The sequence below is a fragment of the Entamoeba nuttalli genome (genome assembly GCF_000257125.1).
Source record: "Entamoeba nuttalli P19 unplaced genomic scaffold asmbl_3371, whole genome shotgun sequence".
NCBI lineage: Eukaryota > Evosea > Mastigamoebida > Endamoebidae > Entamoeba > Entamoeba nuttalli.
In genome coordinates, this window is record NW_008576033.1 from 1 (window position 1) to 18,889 (window position 18,889).

The window sequence follows — 18,889 nt, forward strand, 5'->3', positions numbered from 1 at the left end:
GTCAACTATTTGTTGTTCAGAAAGGTCAAGATTATCAGCATTATAAGTTTGAGAACCACCAATCAATAATCTTGATTCAATAGCAGCAAGAGACCCAAATGAATAACATGAACCACATTGGGCTTGGTCTCTAACTGGAGTAACTTTTCCTTCAGCTCTCCAATCAACAGCGGCTGGAATATCTCCTTTAACAGCTTTTCTAACTGGGGCATCAACATTCTTAACAGTTATAGCCTTTAATAAAGCATTATATTCAGTATTAGTCATGGCAGCATATGGACCATCAACAGATAATTGGAAATTATGTTGTTGGTTAAATTTGGCAACAAACATAGAGTTCATATTAAAGATAGCTCTTCTTCTTAATAATTCAACTCCTTTGAATTTTTGATTATTTTTTGCCATCCATTTATCAAAGTTAATAGCACTGCTCAATGAAATGAGAGTAACAAAGAGTAAACCAAACATTAAAAATAAGAATATATTAGATGTTTTTATAAATTTAGTTTACTTCTGACGAAAAGCCACGTTCTTTAAAAAATTGATTAAAATAACTCATATATTTATTATCTTTCATTTAGAGGTAATAATTCGTTTATATTTTTATCTTTTTAATTTTTTAGAGAAGAACTTTCTGTACTGATTTTTATTATCCGAAAAATTTTTCTATAAAATAAAAAAATTAAAATAATTTGTTAAATAGTAACTCGTTTATATTAATAGAATAACGAGAAGTAAAGTTGAGACTAGAATTAATGGAATTGTACTTGATTCATATGAAATATTTGGACATTCATGATCACTTTCATATCCTTTAATCCAAACAACATCCATTGAAGACATATTTAATTTAACAATATTTCCTTTTTCAGTCCAAATTGAAGAATTTCCCATCATGACCTCTAAACAAGTATTGTTAGATGCTTTAGTGAAAGAATATATATAGTTATTTACTGCTCTGACATTAACAATAAGAATATAATCATATCCATTACATCTCCATTGTCTTGTTGCAACATAATTTTTAAAATCTAATCCATCATTAAGAGGAAGAATATATTTATCATTTGGTGGTTCTTCAACACACATAATAATATCAGCATATTTGTCTCTTAGTTCATATGTAACTTTCTTTACTTTTTCCCATTCTTGCTCAAATGGGTTTTTATAGTCCATGACCCTCATTTCAGAATAATCAAAATAAATAATACCCATAGCTCCACATGCAATATTTTGATAAATCATATTTCTGAGTTGTTCTTCTGTTGGAGGAAATTCTTTACTCCAGTCCAGATTATATGAATCATTGTAAACAGTCCAATCAAATATTTGAACAATATTCCACATTGCTCTAGAATTGACCATTTTCTTTCTTCCTTGTGTCATCATAACCCAAATGGACTCTAATTGGTCAAATGTTTGAACTGGATAATCATCCATTCCAACAGTATCAAATCCTTCCTTGTAAAGATTAAGATTAAATCTATCATTAATAGCAGGCCAAACTACATGGTTTGGGTCATTTTCTCTAATGGCTCTAGTTGTTGCCTTCATACTTGAAACACAACTAGTAGAAGGTTCATCTGCAATGTAGTAACCAAAGAGTCCAGGCTCATTTTTAATTAACTCAACTTGTTGTTTAGTCCAACTTACTTTATTTTGAATTACAGTGTCACTACACCCACAACAAATAGAACCAGAGAATGGATTAATGATTCTAATTTTTCCATTTGTCCTATCATATACATCTTGAATTTGTGTTGCTGACATTTGTCCTGGTCCTTTCCATAAATTGAATGGAGAGTCTTTGAAATGTTCAATATCAAAATCATCATACCAATTCATATAACATCCAAGAGGGAAGAATTTTTTACCATTAACCCACGTGACGTGATTCTTATCAACATAAATGTCATAAGATGGATTAGCACTGAGTTTTCTAAAAGTAGTCGAAACAGTTTCAACTTTATTATCAAATAATGAATTGATACAAGTGATCTTAACTATATAATACCCAGGTGTGAGACTAGATGGGTCGAATGTTGTTGATGTAATAATTTGATTGAAAGTCATTCCCATTTTAAATTCTGAACTTTCAATATTTTTAACTACTTGGTTATCTGATTCTCTAATAACTTGTCCAGTGATTGAAAGATAAGACCCATCTTGAAAAGCAGTGTCATTAACATCTAACCCAACTCTAATTTCAAATGGTTCAATATAAGCTTCTTGTCTCCATGTAATACAATCAACCGAAATAAGAACATTCTGTTCAACAGGTTCTAATGAAATATCATCAATCCAAAATTCACCAGTTGCATCTGCTCCTTGAAGTCTAGCAGAAATAATAAATCTCTGTTTTCCAAATGTCATTACAGAGTTTCCTGTTAATTTATACCATTTATCTATACAAGTTCCTGTCTTACATTGAGAAATAGAATTTGAATATAGATAAACGCCATCCCAATAATCAGCACTTTCTGCAAACAACATTAATGCTCCATTTTGAACATTTTTAACTTTAATATAAGCTGTTATTTTATATTTAATTCCATGAACGAGATCTGAACGGTATTGAGAAACAGAAACAAAGTCTTTAGATGATAAGTCAGTACAATGTAAAGACTTTGAACCTGAATTATAAGTTGTAGAATCAATAACACAAGAGCTAGAACCTCCATAAATACTCCATCCAGTAATGCTTGTTGAACTTCCTTCTTCAAAACCACCATTAACAATATAATTTTTTGCTATGGTACATACTAATAAGTAAAATCCAATAACAAGCATGCTATTTGATTTATTAGATTGAAACAGTTAGGATTTGTATAGAAAAATAGAAAAAAAATTAAATATTAAATAATAAATACCACAACTTTCATTTTATAAAGTTGACTTTTCGTTTTTTATGAAAAGCCTAAAACAAAAAACTAAAAATATTTTTTCTTCCAAAAATGAAGCAAGAAGAAAATGAGAAGAAATTATTACTTGGGTTTAATTATCTTCTAAATATAGAATGTTAAAAGGATTTTCAATTCCACTGGATATTGCTCTTTTTTTTTAGATTTCATCTCGAGATTGAATTTTGTATTATTCAATGAATAGTTGTACAACAGCTAATACAGAGTCATTGCATGGCATTGTTTTAAAATTGGCATCTCAACTAAGCAAAGAATGTATATTCTTAACTAAAGAAAAGAGTGATAAGGAAATACAAATTAAAATAAAAGAAAAATCATCTAGTCTTGAATGAAAGTTTCCTAAAATTCGAATTTCAAAAAATGTGTATAACAGTTAATTTTAATTAAAAAAAAAGAAAATATTCATATACTGTCAAATGTGGTTGTACATCTTTTGTACTATACAATAGTTTGACAAAGTTTTATAAAATAACACAAAATGACAGTAATTAAGAAAAAAGAAAAATGTTTTTTCTTTTTTTAATTTTTTTTTTTGAAAAAAAAGAATTTAAAGTTCTCATAACAAAATAGAAGGTATGAGTGTCACCTTACCATCTGTTCAAGCCTCAGCAATGGCAGAATCACTTTCACCAGATCCACTTCAAACAGTTTGTTTTAATAAAAAGAAATTAATAAAAAAGAATAAAAGTAATTTGTTAGCTTTTATTACCATTAAATAATGACATTCCAGCAGGGGTTTTAAAATATTTCTGTTCAACATTAAATACACCAGAACAATTATTTAAAAATACAGAAATGGTATTTTCATATTATATTTCTGAGGGAAAAATCTCTCAGTTAATAGATTATTTGATTGATAGAGAAATCGAAGAATGTTTCAGAACACCAAGTTCAATTTTTAGACGAAATTCTATATTCACACGTATTATTCGTATATTTCTTGATAATGAATTAAAACAGTTTTTAAAAGAGGTTATTAACATTGTTCAGAAACATATGAAACAAATCAAATTTAAATTAGTTATTGGAAATACTATTAATGCTGACGTCGAAAAATCAGTTAATAAAATCGCAGATATTATTCAATCTATTCTTGAACATATCATTGATTGTAAAAATTATCCAACTGGATTTAGCTATTTTATGCATAAAGTATCTATTGAACTTCATAAAAGAACACCTTCAGTTGAATTGTCAGCTCTCAAAAATCTAATCTTCTTAAGAACTATTAATAGTGCATTGGTTCATTCTCAATCAAAGAATCAACAAGAAATTGAATCTATAAAAACTCTTTCTGTTGCTTTCCAATGGTTTGTTGGTGATTCTACTGAACAAAATATTCCACCTGCACAAAATTGGAAATTACAATTATCAGAAAAACTTGGGTCATTAAGAAGTCAAGTTGATTCTTGGGTTACTTCATTAAGAGACCTAGCATTAGATGATTTCTTTGAATTATCCTGGGTATCTCCTGATGCCTGTAATGAGTTACTACCAAGAATGAAAAAAGAGTGGAAAGATATTCTTGAGTTTTTATCACCAGAATCACAAGGATTACTTTCATTACATTTTTCTAATGAACAAGAAACAATGAGAATGTACATCAGATTAACAAATGAATTAGATGCCTTCTCCAATGGTACTGTCAAAGAACATAGTGATTTGTTAATGAAAATGACTGCTATGACAATGCAAATTAAGGATTTAAAGGCTGAAATTAAATATTTAAAGAAAATTTTAGTAGAAAAGGATCCATCATTAGGGTATTTGTTACAACATGAACATTAACGTAAATTGTCCTTTTTTTTCCTTCTTTTTTATTTTTAACAAAAAAGAAACAAAATAAAAACAAAAGAATAATGTTTTTTTGTTGCATCATTTTAGTTAGAGGAAAGAAGTTTCATTAAGAAAGAAATATCAACAGTATCTATTTTATTCAATACAACGTCTATCATTATTTCTTCAATCAATTCATTTTTATCTTCAATACGATTTAATAATTTTATTATTAATTCTTTATTATTTTGAGATAAAAGATGAATTAACACAGTCTGATATGTTTTTCTTTTCCAAATATTGTCATAACCAAAAACATGTTTTTCACCTATAATATCTGCAACATTCAATAATCGTTCATAATCAACAGAATAAAAAGAATATATTCCTTGTTTATCATTTATTGCTTTTAATACATTGTCTATACCAAATAAAATAAATTGAATAACAACAATAATGTGGAGTTGTTCTTGTTTAAATGATTCATATGTACCAACACATTGAATTGTAGAATACATTGCAGAAATTATTTTCATTATTTCTTCTCTATTAAATCCATTTTTTTGTAATTCTTGAATAAATAATAATAATTCAAATGCACTTTGTTTGAATTGAGACCTTACACAATTTCCAAATTCTTCAAATAATCCATTATGAAGATCTTCATTTGCTTTACTACTTATTAAAATTGGTTTAAAATTAATATAAGGAATATTCTCATATAATGGTTCTGATTCTTCTTCAACTTTAATACTATTAATTAATGCATTAATTGAAGATAATAAAACTTGTGAAGTAAAAGAATAAACTGTTTGTTCTTTTTTCATACGATCAATACATTGATTAACAAAATTATAATTTCTTGGTAAATAAATAAATATTGAAGTATCTTGATAATTATCAACTTTATTTTGAATTGATATTTTTGGTAATGAATTTAAACGATTAATAGCTTGAGTTAATCCTTTTTTTGTTGTTTCAATAAGTGTTTTAAAAGAAAAAGGAGCAACAAATTTATTACTTTTTGGTATAATTTCATAAAATTGATGACATTCACTTTGATAAATTCCATATGTAGTTTTATTATTGAAAGCAATACACTCTGTAATATCAAGTTGTGGTATTTCATTATTTTCATAAATAATTCTTTCTGTTGAAAGAGAGAAACATTCAATTTTAATAGAGGTAATGGTTATAATAATATCATTTCTAAGAAATGTAATAAATGGAATTCCTTTTGGAAGAAGGTAATGAGATGAAATTTTAATTGGAATTGGTAAAGCAAAATTGCTATTCATAACAAAAATATCTCCACAATCTTCTATCATTACTAAGTCTTGATCTCTTTTTAAAATATGAACTATTTGTGTTGTATGATAAAATGGAATAAATTGTAATGTTGCTAATTTCATATCATAAATACAATAACTTGATTTATTATTTTCTGAAGAAGTGAGAATTACTAACAAATTATCAATATTTTTTATTTGAAGAATTGCTTCTTTTAATTGTATTTCTTCAATACCTTCTAAAATAATTTTAAATGTTGACATGTCTTTAATATCTACTTCATTTAGATCTTCATTTAAGAAAATAATATTATATCTAATTTTATATAAAACTCTATTTCCTTTAACACCAATGAAAATGACACTATGGACATAAGTTATTTCCTAATCAAATCATTTTTATTTGTAATACAAAAAACAAACAAATCATTTGGATGATGATATGAATATAAAATATCATTTTCTTTAAACATTACATTTATTAATACTTTAAATTGAGCACCAACTATTTGATCATTTTTAATAAGGTTAAATGTCAACTTCTTTTCTGAATCACATCTAATAAGAATACAATGTTTGTTTTCAAATAAAACAAATTTTGTAGTACTTGTTGTTTGGTCAAGTCGTTGTAATGTTCCCTGTTTATTTAAATATTACCTCTTTAAAAAAAAGAATACTAAACCGATTTGAGACAAACATCATTTTTAATAAAAAGAATAGAGTCATTTTCTTGCCAAATAAAAGTATGAGGGTATTCAAAAAGAATATCTTTAACCTCATTCTTATCAATAGCGTCAAGAAGGTTTTTGTTATTTTCAAAGACACCAAATGAACTGAATTGAAATTGCATTTAGATATTTATTTTAACTACACTTTTAAAGTTCTTTTCAGTTCCATTTTACAATTTTACATCTGAACTATTGAAAATACATACTCACAAAAAAAATAGTAAAAGAAAAACTAAAAAAATAAAAGAGATGAGTTTCATTGATGAATGTCTTGAACAATTATGGCAAGGTGAGGTAATTAAAGAAGCAACATTTCGTCAAATTTATGAAAAAGCAAAAGAAGTTCTTTCAAAAGAACCAAATATTATTCCAGTTTCACTTCCAGTAACAGTTTGTGGAGATATTCACGGACAATTTCCTGACTTTTTAGAATTGTTTAGAGTAGGAGGAAGAGTTCCTGAAACGAATTATATTTTTATGGGAGATTATGTTGATAGAGGAATAAACGGCGTTGAGGTGTTCATGTTATTAATTGCATTAAAAGTTAAATACCCTCGTAGAGTTACTCTTTTAAGGGGTAATCATGAAACAAGACAAATCTCACAAACATATGGTTTTTACGATGAATGTATGAAAAAATATGGTAATTCAGATGTATGGAAAATGTGTTGTGATTTATTTGATTTATTGGCTCTAAGTGCTTTAATTGATAATCGTATATTATGTGTTCATGGTGGTCTTTCTCCAGAAATAAAAACACTTGATGATATATCAAAAATTAGTCGATTTAAAGAAGCTCCTCATGATGGGGCATTTTGTGATTTATTATGGTCTGACCCTGAACCTGAAGTTGACACTTGGAGACCATCAAATAGAGGGGCTGGTTATCTGTTTGGTGAAAAAGCTACAACAGAATTTGTTCAAAGTAATAAGTTAGATTTCATTGCTCGTGCCCATCAAATAGTTATGGAAGGTTATGATTGGAAATTTAATAAATTAGTATGTACAGTATGGTCCGCTCCAAATTATTGTTATAGATGTGGTAATCGTGCTTCTGTGATGGAATTAGATGATTTGGGAAATCAAAATTTCTTATTATATGACGCCGCCCCAGAAGTTTGTATTTTTTTACTTATTGTTTAAACATTCTTCTATAAAACAACTAAACTTATGTAATAGAATGAACGAACAAAAGAAGCTCATAAAGAATCTTATAAAACATTTTTAACAACATACTCTTATTGAATTTTCTTATTGAATTTATTCTTTTTTTTATTTAGTTAAAACTCAAACTTACTTTTGTTATAATGCAAATCAGAGAAGAACAACCATCTGACTATGAAGAAATATATCAATTAGTTCAAACTGCCTTTAAAACTGCTGAACATTCAAGTGGTACAGAACAAAATATTGTTGTTAAAATTAGAGAATCAGATAATTATATTAAAAGTTTATCACTTGTTGGTATTCTTCAAGGCAAAATTATTGGTCATGTTATGGTTTCCAAAATTTCTATTGTTAATAACCAAAATACATATAATAGCTATGCAGTTGCTCCACTTTCTATTGTTCCTGATCAACAAAGAAAAGGATATGGAAGTCAGTTGATGAAAGAAGTTATTTCAAAAGCACAAAAATTAGGAATTACTCATTTAACATTATTTGGAGATGACCATTTTTATCATAAATTTGGATTTGAAACATCAATAGAGTATGGAATTAAAACAGATATTCCATGTGATGAGAAGAATTGTATGGTTATTCAGTTACAAGAACACGGATTAACTGGAATAAATGGAATCATTAAATACCCAGATTACTTTTTTAAGTGAAAAGTTTTTTTTGTGATTTTTCTCTTCTTAAAAGCTTTTTCCAAAATTAAACTTCATCTAAGAATTTTTATTTAATTATGTCTTCAGCACTTCAAATCAAATACCTCTTAGAAAATATTGGTAGTTGTCCTCAAAATGAAATTAAAAGGTGGTGTGATGATCTTATAAACATGTTTCCTTTATCTACTAAGTCTTTTAAGTCTTTTTATCTACCTATCTATCTAGATTTAAATGGTGTTCAAATTAGATACACAATTGATACCAATTCTACACTTTTTCAATTCACACAAGAAATTTCAAACAGATTTAAATTACCACAACCATTACATATTAATTTAGGTGATCCAGTTGATCATATTTATTTTGGAAGAAAATTTTCAAGCTTTATTTTGTTTCCTAATCAAATTATTAAGATAAGAACAGAAAGTTTAATTGAACCAACTATGCCAAAAGATGAGTATATTACTTTTCCATGGATAGAATATTTTAAAACGTTTGATAAACTTTTATCAAATTCTAATGAGTATTGTCTTCAGTTATTGAGAACTCTTTCAAGTATTCCTTTAGACCAATTTGTTTTTGATGTGATAGACTCACCATCTTGTTTAACTGCGTTATTTTTCAATGTATTAAAAGAAAGAACAGCTTCTTTAACAGAACAACAATGTATTAATTTAATTAAACAAGCATTTTCTTTTCCTGGTGAAACCAAGTACTATTCTATTATTTCTGTATTACGGTTGTGTGTATTCAATAACATTTATTTACCAGAAAAATTTATTGAAGAAATCAAACAATCAACTCAAAAAGAATCTAAATTATCACTAATTCGACCAATTTATATTTATTTAGGATGTTGTATCAAAAAAGACTTTCATCAGCAAGTTTATTTACCAAATATTAAAGATTGTAATGAATTTCAAATTATTAGTGCTGCACAACATGATTTTGAGTTAGAAGATACACAACTACTATCAGTTTATCAACAAATTACTACTTTCATTAATTCTCCACAAAAACATAAAGAATCAATAGAGCATTTGTTTGAAACTCCTTTATATTTTATTGCTGACAACAATACTTCTCTACCATTTAGTGAAAATTTTACAATATTTGCATATTTATATTTATTAAACTCTCTTGTCAAAAAATATGGTTTTAAGAATATCCCACGTACATTGGGAGAGTATTTAGTATCCTTTGTACTTCCTCAATGGAAATCATGTTTTGAATCTATTCCACTACTTTCATTAGGACTCCAATCAATAAATCTTGCGCATCATATTCTTTCATATTCTAATAACCTAAAAAGTATTGTCTCAAAGTATTTAATCAAATCATGTGAAATTCAATCATCATTAGGAAAAATTGAATTAACTGCAACACCTCGACTGATGTTAGAAAATCCACAATTAGAAGCATATATTTATATCGCATCATTTTTATCAATAGAAAATGGAGAAGATAATAGTCTTGTTTCTGTAAGTAAAAAATTTCTTGAATTTCCTCCTCGGTCTATTGATATAACACCAATTATTACAACACTACAAATACAAGAAAATGATATAGAAGGATTAGTTAGGTTATTAAATACATTAAATATAAAGTGTAGTTTATTAAATTTTTCTTCAATCTCTACAAATATAATCCCAATACTTTGTTATAACTTTTACTTTCAAGTATATCCTATTCATCCTGAATATACATATGCACATGCATTTACTTCAGTTCCAAAACATTTCGATCTAATTTCAACTCACACATTAGGTAATTTAACATTTAGTTTAAAAGCAGTTATTACAGTAGAAAATAAATTATATTTAAGAAATGGAAATAAATGGATGTGTTTAGAAAATGGAATTTTAATTGATGTAAATCCAAAGGTATGGAGTAAAATTATGAGAGAAGGATTATTCACTCAAATAGTATTGAAAGTTGGTAATGATGTAATACATAACCCAACAAGTATTGAACCAACAATTACACAAAGTGATATAAGTGATGCATCTATAAGAACTTCAGTACCAAGTATTGAATGTATGTCAGTAGAAGAAAAAATAGAATTTCTCAAATATATCATTTGTAGATATCTTGATGTTCTTAGTTCTGAAGTTTATTATAAAATATGTGAAGAATTAAAGAAAGAGAATGGAATAACAGTACTTAAATATATTCTTTCTGATAAATTTTTAAATTTCTTTCAACCTGGAGAAACACTTAATGAAGTAAGAAATGACCTTGTTGATTTAGTGGTATATTTAATGAAGAAACTCGATAAAGATTCACAAAACCTCATTTGCCAACTTATTGTAACAAAAAAACCCAATGCTGGAATGTTAAGATTTTGTTCACAATGTACTGATAACGAAACAATAAAAGAATATTCTTTACAACATTTTAATGACTTCTTTAAATTTGTAAAAGAAGAAAAACAACCATTCCAACAACTAATAAAAGAAACAATTAATGAATTAGATAAACTTGAACCAATCTATCGAAATAATGTTGAAGTTATTAGAAGTATGAAGAAAAGTATTCCAGTTGAAGCAAGTCTTATTCTTAAACGAGTTGGAAATAAAGAAGAAAGAACAAATATGATTTCTTCATTCCGTTTCCTTCGTTTAGATGATTTAGATAAAATTAAATTCTTAGAATCACTTGATTTAGATACTATGACATCTGAAGATTTGTCTGTCCTCCAAAAGTATAAAAAGAAATTAACAAATGAAAGTAAAGAAGTTTTCGATAAATTTGATCAAATAAATAAAGTACTACAACAAAGATTTGATGCAAAAATGTTCTATGACTATTGTTATGATGCTGTTTGTTTTTGTTTTATATTTATTTATTATATATATTCACCATATTTAGTTCTATGATGTGATGATGAATTAATTGCATTTTATTTTTTCAAATAATAGAATTTCTCGTTTGACCCCAAAAGAATAATCATTAAATTTAGATTAATCAAATGTATGAAAGACTTAAAATCATAGTCATCAAAATAAATAATTTTTTTATTTCCTTCTTTTTTTTTGAATGAATTAATATCATTAAAATTGTTTTATAAATCAATTTAACAATACATGTTTTATAAAACATAAAATAATTTAAACCTAACAGTAGATAAAGAATTTGACGATGGCAAAAGAAGAGTACCATAATGTGTTTGAACGAGACGAAAATGGGATTAGAAAACTTGACTTAGAGTATGGAGACTTTCCTGATGATGGGTATGATTATTCACAACACTTTGCTGAACGAGGAAATGGGATTTTCATTCAGTCTGATGGTAAAATTATACAACCAGAAGATAGAGGGGCTGATGAAATTGAGATTGTAAACGATATTCCTGATGACATTGACCCTGAAATTCTTGCTATGTTGAATGGGGATAAAGAAACTAATGATATGGATGATGATTTTGTTCAAAAAGCAATGGGAAAGGAAGTTCAAAAAAAAGAGAGAAAAGAAAGGGAAGAAGATCGAGAATTTGAAAAGACTCTGAAAATGTGGGATAATGATGAAGATGAACCTATTAAAGATGATTTGAGTGATAGCTTAGAGTTTGAAGAACAAAAAGATGATGACATTCCCTTAGATGAAGATATGTTAATTGAAAATGAGCCAGTTGATGGGTTATTTAAGAATGGTAATCCAGTTGATATGTTAGATTTAAACCAAGAGTTTATTGATTTTGATGAATCAGATGTACAACTTGCCATGAACTCTGTGAACTTAGAACAAAATCCAAAGAAACACCGCCACAATCAACCCAAACAAAGAAAAGAAAAGAAAGTAACAAAAGAAGACCTTGAAATAGACCCAGCACTTTTGTTAAAACATGCACAACGTGTAATGGTAGATGAGCCAGAAGAGACAGAAACTATTGTTGTTCAAACAGTTGTACAAGAAGATATTCTTCAACATCAAGAAAAAACAAAACCAAAGACAAAACAAAAGAATAAACCAAAAATGGTAAAAGCACCATTAAAGAAAAAAAAGTAACTCTTAATTTTTATTACATTAATTTTTGATTTATTTCTAGTTAATACATCCAGTTATTAAAATTATTATGTGAATATTGTATAAAATACCATTTACAAAGAAAGTGTGATTAACAAATTATATTCAAAGATTATTGAAATAAATTAGGAAGAAGTATATTTTATGAAAAATTATTCACAAAAAGTTAAAATAAAAAATGAAAAAAAAACTGAAATTTTTAATAAACAATAAGAATGTCTCGAAGACGTCAAAATGAAAAGGACCAAGCACTTGAACTTCTAGGAAAAGCTAGAGAAGGTAAAATTGACATGGAGGAAGTAGCAATAAATTGTATCGCACAAGATGGGTTTGATGATATTGATGATATTGATATTGAAGATTTAAAGAATGAAAGTATTAAAGAAGAATCAAAAGAAGAAGTTGGAGGTAAGAAGATGGTTCAACAAAAGTTAGTTATTGAAGGAAAGATTAATCCAGAGGTTAAAGAAATGATTAAAGAAAAAACCGAAATTACTATTTCAAAAGAAAAGGCTCCACCAATCAAAATGCCAAAAAAATTTATTCTTAATGTTCCTAAAAAAACAGACACTAATGTATTGAAAAATGTCCCAATACAAAATTTAGATTTCTTCTATATTGATTTAGTAAGTGTTACTACAATGAAAGGTTGTGTCTTTTTAATAGGAAAAGTAAAAGGAGATAATGGATTTATTTCTTGTTCAATTCTTGTCAAAGGTATTAGAAGAGTTTTGTTTGTTGAACCTAAAAATGAATTTGTCAATAAGCCAAAAGAAGTAATAGAAGAATTAAAGAGACATTATAAATCAACTAATGTAGTATTTGTAGAAGCAACAAAAGAAATGATTATTAATCCACAAGATACAAACGATAATAAAGAGTTATTAGAAAAAAGGGTTATCAAAGGGATTCAAGTTGAATGTTATTTTGATGATAAAGAATTAAATGATACTGGAAAAACTTATGAAAAAGTTTATCAAAAAACATTGACATGTGAAGAAGTGTTTCTTAGTAATTATTCAATATTTGGTCCATCTTGGATTAAATTTAATGGATTAACTGTTGTACGTACTTCTGTAGAACAAAAGTCATGGTGTTTAAGAGAATATATTTTAGACCTCAAAAAAGTTAATCCTAAAACATCAATTAAAACTTCTATAACAAACACACTTATTCCTCCTTTAAATATTTGCTCTATTGAAACAATTTGTTTAAATGAAGAGAAAACAAAAAAACCAATGATGGTTTCATTAGATGTAGTTAAAAGTGTTCCTATGAGTCATAGTATGAAGGCATGGAGAGATGATGTTTATACGTTTTATATAAATCAAGGGGTTAAGTGTTCAAAAGGAATGGAAGCAAAAGATCAAAGAGAACTTTTGTTAAAAGTATGTAATTTCATTCAACAACATGACATTGATTTGATTATATCACATGACATGACAACAACATTAATGCCATTTTTTGATATCATTGAATCATCAGGGGAGGTTTCTGCTTATTCTAAATTTGGAAGACTAAAAAGGACACTCACTAATATTAAATCAAAAGATAATAAAGATGGTACTTTTGCAGGAAAAACCTTCTTTTCTGGAAGGTTGTTAGCAGATACATTTGTATTATCAAAAGAATTCTTAAAGTCAGAAAAAATTAATGACTTAAATACTTTAACAAGTCATTATCTTGGAATCCAAAGAGAATATAATATTGATGATTTGACATGTTCAAGTGACATTGAACTTGCGTTACAAGACAAAAATAAAATTGAGAATATTAGAAATTATCTTGAAGAAAATTCTAGGTTAGTTATAAAACTTTGTAATCAAATGAATGCAATTGCAATGACCAAAGAATTAACTAACTTGGCTGGTAATATTTGGAGTCATTCTTTCTTTGGAAAGAGAGCAGAACGAGTTGAGTATTTACTTCTTCATGAATTTATTAAACAAACAACATTGTATATTTTACCAGATAAAAAGTTTGGGGAAGGAAGTCAACATAAAAAATATGCTGGTGGGTTAGTTTTAGAACCTGTCAAAGATTTTTACTCAGATCCAATTTTATTAATAGATTTCAAATCCTTATACCCATCAATTATTATGGAATTTGGTGTTTGTTTTCTTAATTCTCAACTTGGAGGAGAGAATAATAAATCAATGTTACCAGAAATTATTAAAAAATTGGTTATGAGAAGAAGACAAATTGTAAGTGAAATGGAAAGGTTAGGAGATAAAGATGAAATTAAAAAAGCACAATTAAATACACAACAACTATCTGTAAAAGTAATGACTAACTCTATTTATGGTTGTCTTGGATTTAAAGGAAGTAGATTTTATTGTCAAAAAATTGCTGAATGGATTACTGGTAAAGGAAGAACTATTTTAACAAATACATGTGAACAAGTTCAAAAAATGGATATTCAAGTAATTTATGGAGATACTGATTCATTAATGGTTAGACCACCAAAAATTAGTATGAATGATTTAAAAACTTTTGGCAATAATTTATGTGCACAAATCAATAAAAGTTATAAGTCATTAGAAATTGAAATTGATGCGATATTTGAAAAATTATTATTATTAAGAAAGAAGAGATATGCTGCTACAATGATTCTTGATGGAGGTAAAAAGAAAAAAGAGTTAAAAGGGTTAGACGTTGTAAGGAGAGAATGGTGTCCTCTATCTAAAGAAATAGGATATTATTGTATAGACTTAATATTGTCTGATCCAGGATTAGTTAAAATGCAACAAACATTAGAAATTTATTTTAAAAATATGGCAGAAAAATTAAGAAGTGGTAAAGTCGATATTCACCAATTAGTTATTACTAAAGGATTGAATAAAGACCCCCAATCATATCCACAAAAGATTGATCATGTTGCTGCTGCATTAAAATCAAGTAAACATTATAAAGCTGGTGATCAAGTTAAATATTTAATTGAAAAAGGAGATAATACAAAATCAAGTAGTGACAGATCAATTCCACTTGATGTTGTTGAAAAATTAGAGAAATTTGAACCTGATTATGAGTATTATTTAGATACACAAATTTATGCACCAGTTTCAAGGTTATTTGAAGTATTTCCTAGTATGAATATTAAAATTAGAGAATGGCTTGGATTAAATCCAACAACAAATTTGTATAGTAGAATTGTTGTGACAACAAATAAAAGTGGTTTATGGCTAGGTTTTGAAATTGAATGTAGTGAATGTAAAAAAGTATTTACATATAGAGCATATCAAGAAAGGGATATGAAGTGCAGATGTCCAGAATGTAAGAAATTATATACATCTACTGACTTAGTTTCTAAAGGAAAACAATATATGGAAAAGATATTAGATGAATATTTAAAACAAGAAGTATCTTGTAATGATTGTGGAAGAATTTATACTAAGGCAGGAAATAATGCAGTTTATGATGACTCTTTTGATTGTTGTGGAAAGAATTATGAATTTAATATTAAAAAGAGTGATGTCATCGAAAAATTAACAAGTCTTTATGTTATTACATCATCAAGACTTAACGATCAACAAAAAATTGATTATGATATTGATGCATTACATTCATCAGTAAAAGGATTTTTAGATAAACCATGTTTACAAAGAGGAAGATAAAATGAAAATAATTGAATTAATAAAACCTTTTTTAAAAAGTTCATGACTACTACTCTCAACCTAACCAAATAGTATTTTGAAGGCAGGATAATTTTAATTGAAACTCTAGATGAAAAAAAATAGGTATTAAGAGACTTATTCATAAATTATGAATACAATTTAATTTTGATTAATAATTCTTTACTTTTCATACTGGTTGGTTATTATCAAAAAAGTATAAAACAATCAACATAAATATTGTCTTATTTGTTACAAGACAATAATTAATTATTAACAAATACTAAACTTTATACTTTTAATAAAAGGAAGCAATTTTATTAGGTTAATAAATATAGTAATTAATGTTCTATTGAATTGATAAAGACTTTTATGAAGTAGAAAGTATTTTAATATGAGCTAAACAACAATTCTTCAAATGAACTAAAGGTTGAACCATTATTATTTCTTTTGTTTTAAATTTGCGAAAAAATAAAAAATAAAAAACGGTAATAGTAAAAATTAATAATCCATGTAAATTAAATAAAATGACAGTCAAATTGCCTACCCATTAAAAAAAGGTAAAAAAAAGATTTTAGTTTAATTTTCTGTTGGGAATGAACAACTTCCAAATTCTTATTTTATTAATAAGTATTTGTTCTGCAGAGATACTTACTGATGGAGTTCCATTTAAATTAAATGGAATTAATTCTGTTTCATTAGACTATTCAATTAATCCAAAACACAGAAATAATAAGATTAGAAGTTATATTACATTAGATGCAACGTCACAAACATCAATTAAAATCTCTATTTCTATTAATGGTAAAGAAATCATTCCTCTTCAAGAGTATATAGAACCTATTGCAATTGAAGAAATTGATGAATATAAAAATGCTGTTCATAAAATTACTGTTTCTTCTTCAGCTCCAATGAGTGGAGTAATTACTGCAGCTGGTGCAATATATCTTTCTGATTGTTCTCCTGTTACATTTGATTCTTCTAACTTCAATTATATGGTTCACTTTATTTATGAGGCAAAGAATACTCATTTCTCACATGAAAATGATTGTACACTTATTTCTTCTTTACTTCTTAATTTTACTAAAGGAGTTTCCTTTTATTTTGAACAAGAACCAAATAGTCAGTCAACAAGTGAATTTAATAAATATTCTCTTTACCAATACATCCCAGTTTTTGAAGATGGAACTGTTTTTATTCATGCATTAGGAATTGAAGGAGGAGTTCAAGAAGCAACAGTAAATTCATTTTTAACTCTTCAATATCTTAATGATTGTAATGGAAAGAAACAAAAAATTCATTTGGAATCAAGTGGGTCTTATGCATTTTATAGAGTACTTCAAGTAACTGCCTCTGTTTCTGGTCTTCCATTATCAGTAATAGAGTCAAGTCAATTTGATGGAACAATGGAAGTGTATTATGGAATTTGTAATGCAGAAAAAATAGGTGATATTAAAAGTGGAGATAACACTATTCTCTTAGCTAATAATTGGTCTAATAATAATTTTGCTATTGTAGTTAAATATAATGTTCCAAAGCCTATTGACATTGAGGTTATTCATTACGAAGTTATTGCTCTTTCATCAGCAAATGAATTTTTTATGCACAGTGATGTAGCTTATGGATCATTCTCCTTATGTGGTTTAACACAAACTACTAAAATTACAACTTCTCTTGACCAAACAATTACAATTTCTACTGGAATTGATAATGTCCCAATTGAGGATGCAACTAGTTCTTCCAAAGAAATTGTTAAACAAAATTTAGAAGGTGGTAGTTATATGATATTGTTTAAAGGTAAATATGGAATTGTAGAAACTACCTTTGAAGTTTCAAATGATATTTTTGAATTACCACCAGAAGGAACTTCCAGAATTGGATGTTCAAATGCTGTTTATTCAGTAATTGTTGAAGAAGGAGCAATGGACTATTTTGTAATGTTAAAATCACTTGAAGTAGAACCAACATATACAATTTATGTAGACCAAAATATTGATAATTTAAATGAAAACGCACAATTCTCATCAAATAAAGGACAAGTTTATATTTCTAATATTCATTATCCATTTGAAAATTATTCAATTACAACTGGTCAATATTATATCAAAATCATCAACTTCCCAACAAATGCACATTCTCAAGTACAACACTCGGGATCAATAGAGTTATGTGATAATGTCACTAAAACAGTTACTGTAACAAAGGATTATCAATACGCTCGAATTATTTTGAAAGGTTGGAATGATGAATATACATTTACTTCATCTTGCAACTTAGACTTTGTTGTTAATGGTGAATACAATACTTTTGGAAACCCAAGACCACTTGATGAAAATGCTCAATTTAAAACAACAGGCACAAATTTCACAATAAAATACTCAGACCCTGCTTTTAGTAACAGTATTTCTCATGTTGGATTTAGAAGTACAGATGGAAAAGAACATGAATGTACTATTCAATATAGTACAGTGTCATATAAAATAATACGTATCCATAATGGATTTAATACCGTTGACTTAATTTTATGTTGTTGTGGTGGATTATTATTGTTAATTTTCATTGCCTATATTGCATTGATTGTCATTGGTCTTGTTAAGGGTTGGCTTAAACCAAGTTGTTCAGTGAAGAAAATTGAATAATTCATTTTTATTTTCTTAGATAGGTTACTATTTGGACAATTAATGTTGACCTTCAAGTGTTATATAA

At 27.1% G+C, this 18,889-nt stretch overlaps 10 protein-coding genes across 10 annotated transcripts; 7 read left to right on the forward strand and 3 right to left on the reverse strand.

Moving 5' to 3' along the window:
* Positions 1 to 6: 6 nt before the first annotated feature.
* On the reverse strand, positions 7 to 468 carry ENU1_064860 (cysteine proteinase, putative; the record flags this gene model as incomplete). Its single annotated transcript, XM_008858239.1, has 1 exon — positions 7 to 468. A coding segment is annotated over one exon (462 nt), but the record flags the coding sequence as incomplete, so codon positions are not given.
* A 243-nt stretch (positions 469 to 711) lies between these two features.
* ENU1_064870 (carbohydrate binding domain containing protein) lies at positions 712 to 2,790 on the reverse strand (the record flags this gene model as incomplete). Its single annotated transcript, XM_008858240.1, has 1 exon — positions 712 to 2,790. One exon carries the CDS (start codon positions 2,788 to 2,790, stop codon positions 712 to 714), a length of 2,079 nt encoding a protein of 692 aa, XP_008856462.1.
* A 706-nt stretch (positions 2,791 to 3,496) lies between these two features.
* ENU1_064880 (GTPase-activator protein for Ras family GTPase) lies at positions 3,497 to 4,709 on the forward strand (the record flags this gene model as incomplete). The annotated part of the gene is made up of 2 exons (XM_008858241.1): positions 3,497 to 3,568; positions 3,621 to 4,709. The coding sequence occupies 2 exons, from the start codon at positions 3,497 to 3,499 to the stop codon at positions 4,707 to 4,709; spliced, it is 1,161 nt and encodes a 386-aa protein (XP_008856463.1).
* A 92-nt stretch (positions 4,710 to 4,801) lies between these two features.
* ENU1_064890 (hypothetical protein) lies at positions 4,802 to 6,836 on the reverse strand (the record flags this gene model as incomplete). Its single annotated transcript, XM_008858242.1, has 3 exons — positions 4,802 to 6,350; positions 6,410 to 6,624; positions 6,684 to 6,836. The coding sequence occupies 3 exons, from the start codon at positions 6,834 to 6,836 to the stop codon at positions 4,802 to 4,804; spliced, it is 1,917 nt and encodes a 638-aa protein (XP_008856464.1).
* Positions 6,837 to 6,963: 127 nt separating this feature from the next.
* On the forward strand, positions 6,964 to 7,857 carry ENU1_064900 (serine/threonine-protein phosphatase 4 catalytic subunit, putative; the record flags this gene model as incomplete). Its single annotated transcript, XM_008858243.1, has 1 exon — positions 6,964 to 7,857. One exon carries the CDS (start codon positions 6,964 to 6,966, stop codon positions 7,855 to 7,857), a length of 894 nt encoding a protein of 297 aa, XP_008856465.1.
* A 164-nt stretch (positions 7,858 to 8,021) lies between these two features.
* On the forward strand, positions 8,022 to 8,546 carry ENU1_064910 (acetyltransferase, GNAT family protein; the record flags this gene model as incomplete). The annotated part of the gene is made up of 1 exon (XM_008858244.1): positions 8,022 to 8,546. One exon carries the CDS (start codon positions 8,022 to 8,024, stop codon positions 8,544 to 8,546), a length of 525 nt encoding a protein of 174 aa, XP_008856466.1.
* A 77-nt stretch (positions 8,547 to 8,623) lies between these two features.
* ENU1_064920 (hypothetical protein) lies at positions 8,624 to 11,441 on the forward strand (the record flags this gene model as incomplete). The annotated part of the gene is made up of 2 exons (XM_008858245.1): positions 8,624 to 11,368; positions 11,418 to 11,441. The coding sequence occupies 2 exons, from the start codon at positions 8,624 to 8,626 to the stop codon at positions 11,439 to 11,441; spliced, it is 2,769 nt and encodes a 922-aa protein (XP_008856467.1).
* Positions 11,442 to 11,687: 246 nt separating this feature from the next.
* Positions 11,688 to 12,554, forward strand: ENU1_064930 (hypothetical protein; the record flags this gene model as incomplete). The annotated part of the gene is made up of 1 exon (XM_008858246.1): positions 11,688 to 12,554. One exon carries the CDS (start codon positions 11,688 to 11,690, stop codon positions 12,552 to 12,554), a length of 867 nt encoding a protein of 288 aa, XP_008856468.1.
* A 233-nt stretch (positions 12,555 to 12,787) lies between these two features.
* ENU1_064940 (DNA polymerase alpha catalytic subunit, putative) lies at positions 12,788 to 16,186 on the forward strand (the record flags this gene model as incomplete). Its single annotated transcript, XM_008858247.1, has 1 exon — positions 12,788 to 16,186. One exon carries the CDS (start codon positions 12,788 to 12,790, stop codon positions 16,184 to 16,186), a length of 3,399 nt encoding a protein of 1,132 aa, XP_008856469.1.
* A 593-nt stretch (positions 16,187 to 16,779) lies between these two features.
* On the forward strand, positions 16,780 to 18,822 carry ENU1_064950 (hypothetical protein; the record flags this gene model as incomplete). The annotated part of the gene is made up of 1 exon (XM_008858248.1): positions 16,780 to 18,822. The coding sequence occupies one exon, from the start codon at positions 16,780 to 16,782 to the stop codon at positions 18,820 to 18,822; it is 2,043 nt and encodes a 680-aa protein (XP_008856470.1).
* Positions 18,823 to 18,889: the final 67 nt, after the last annotated feature.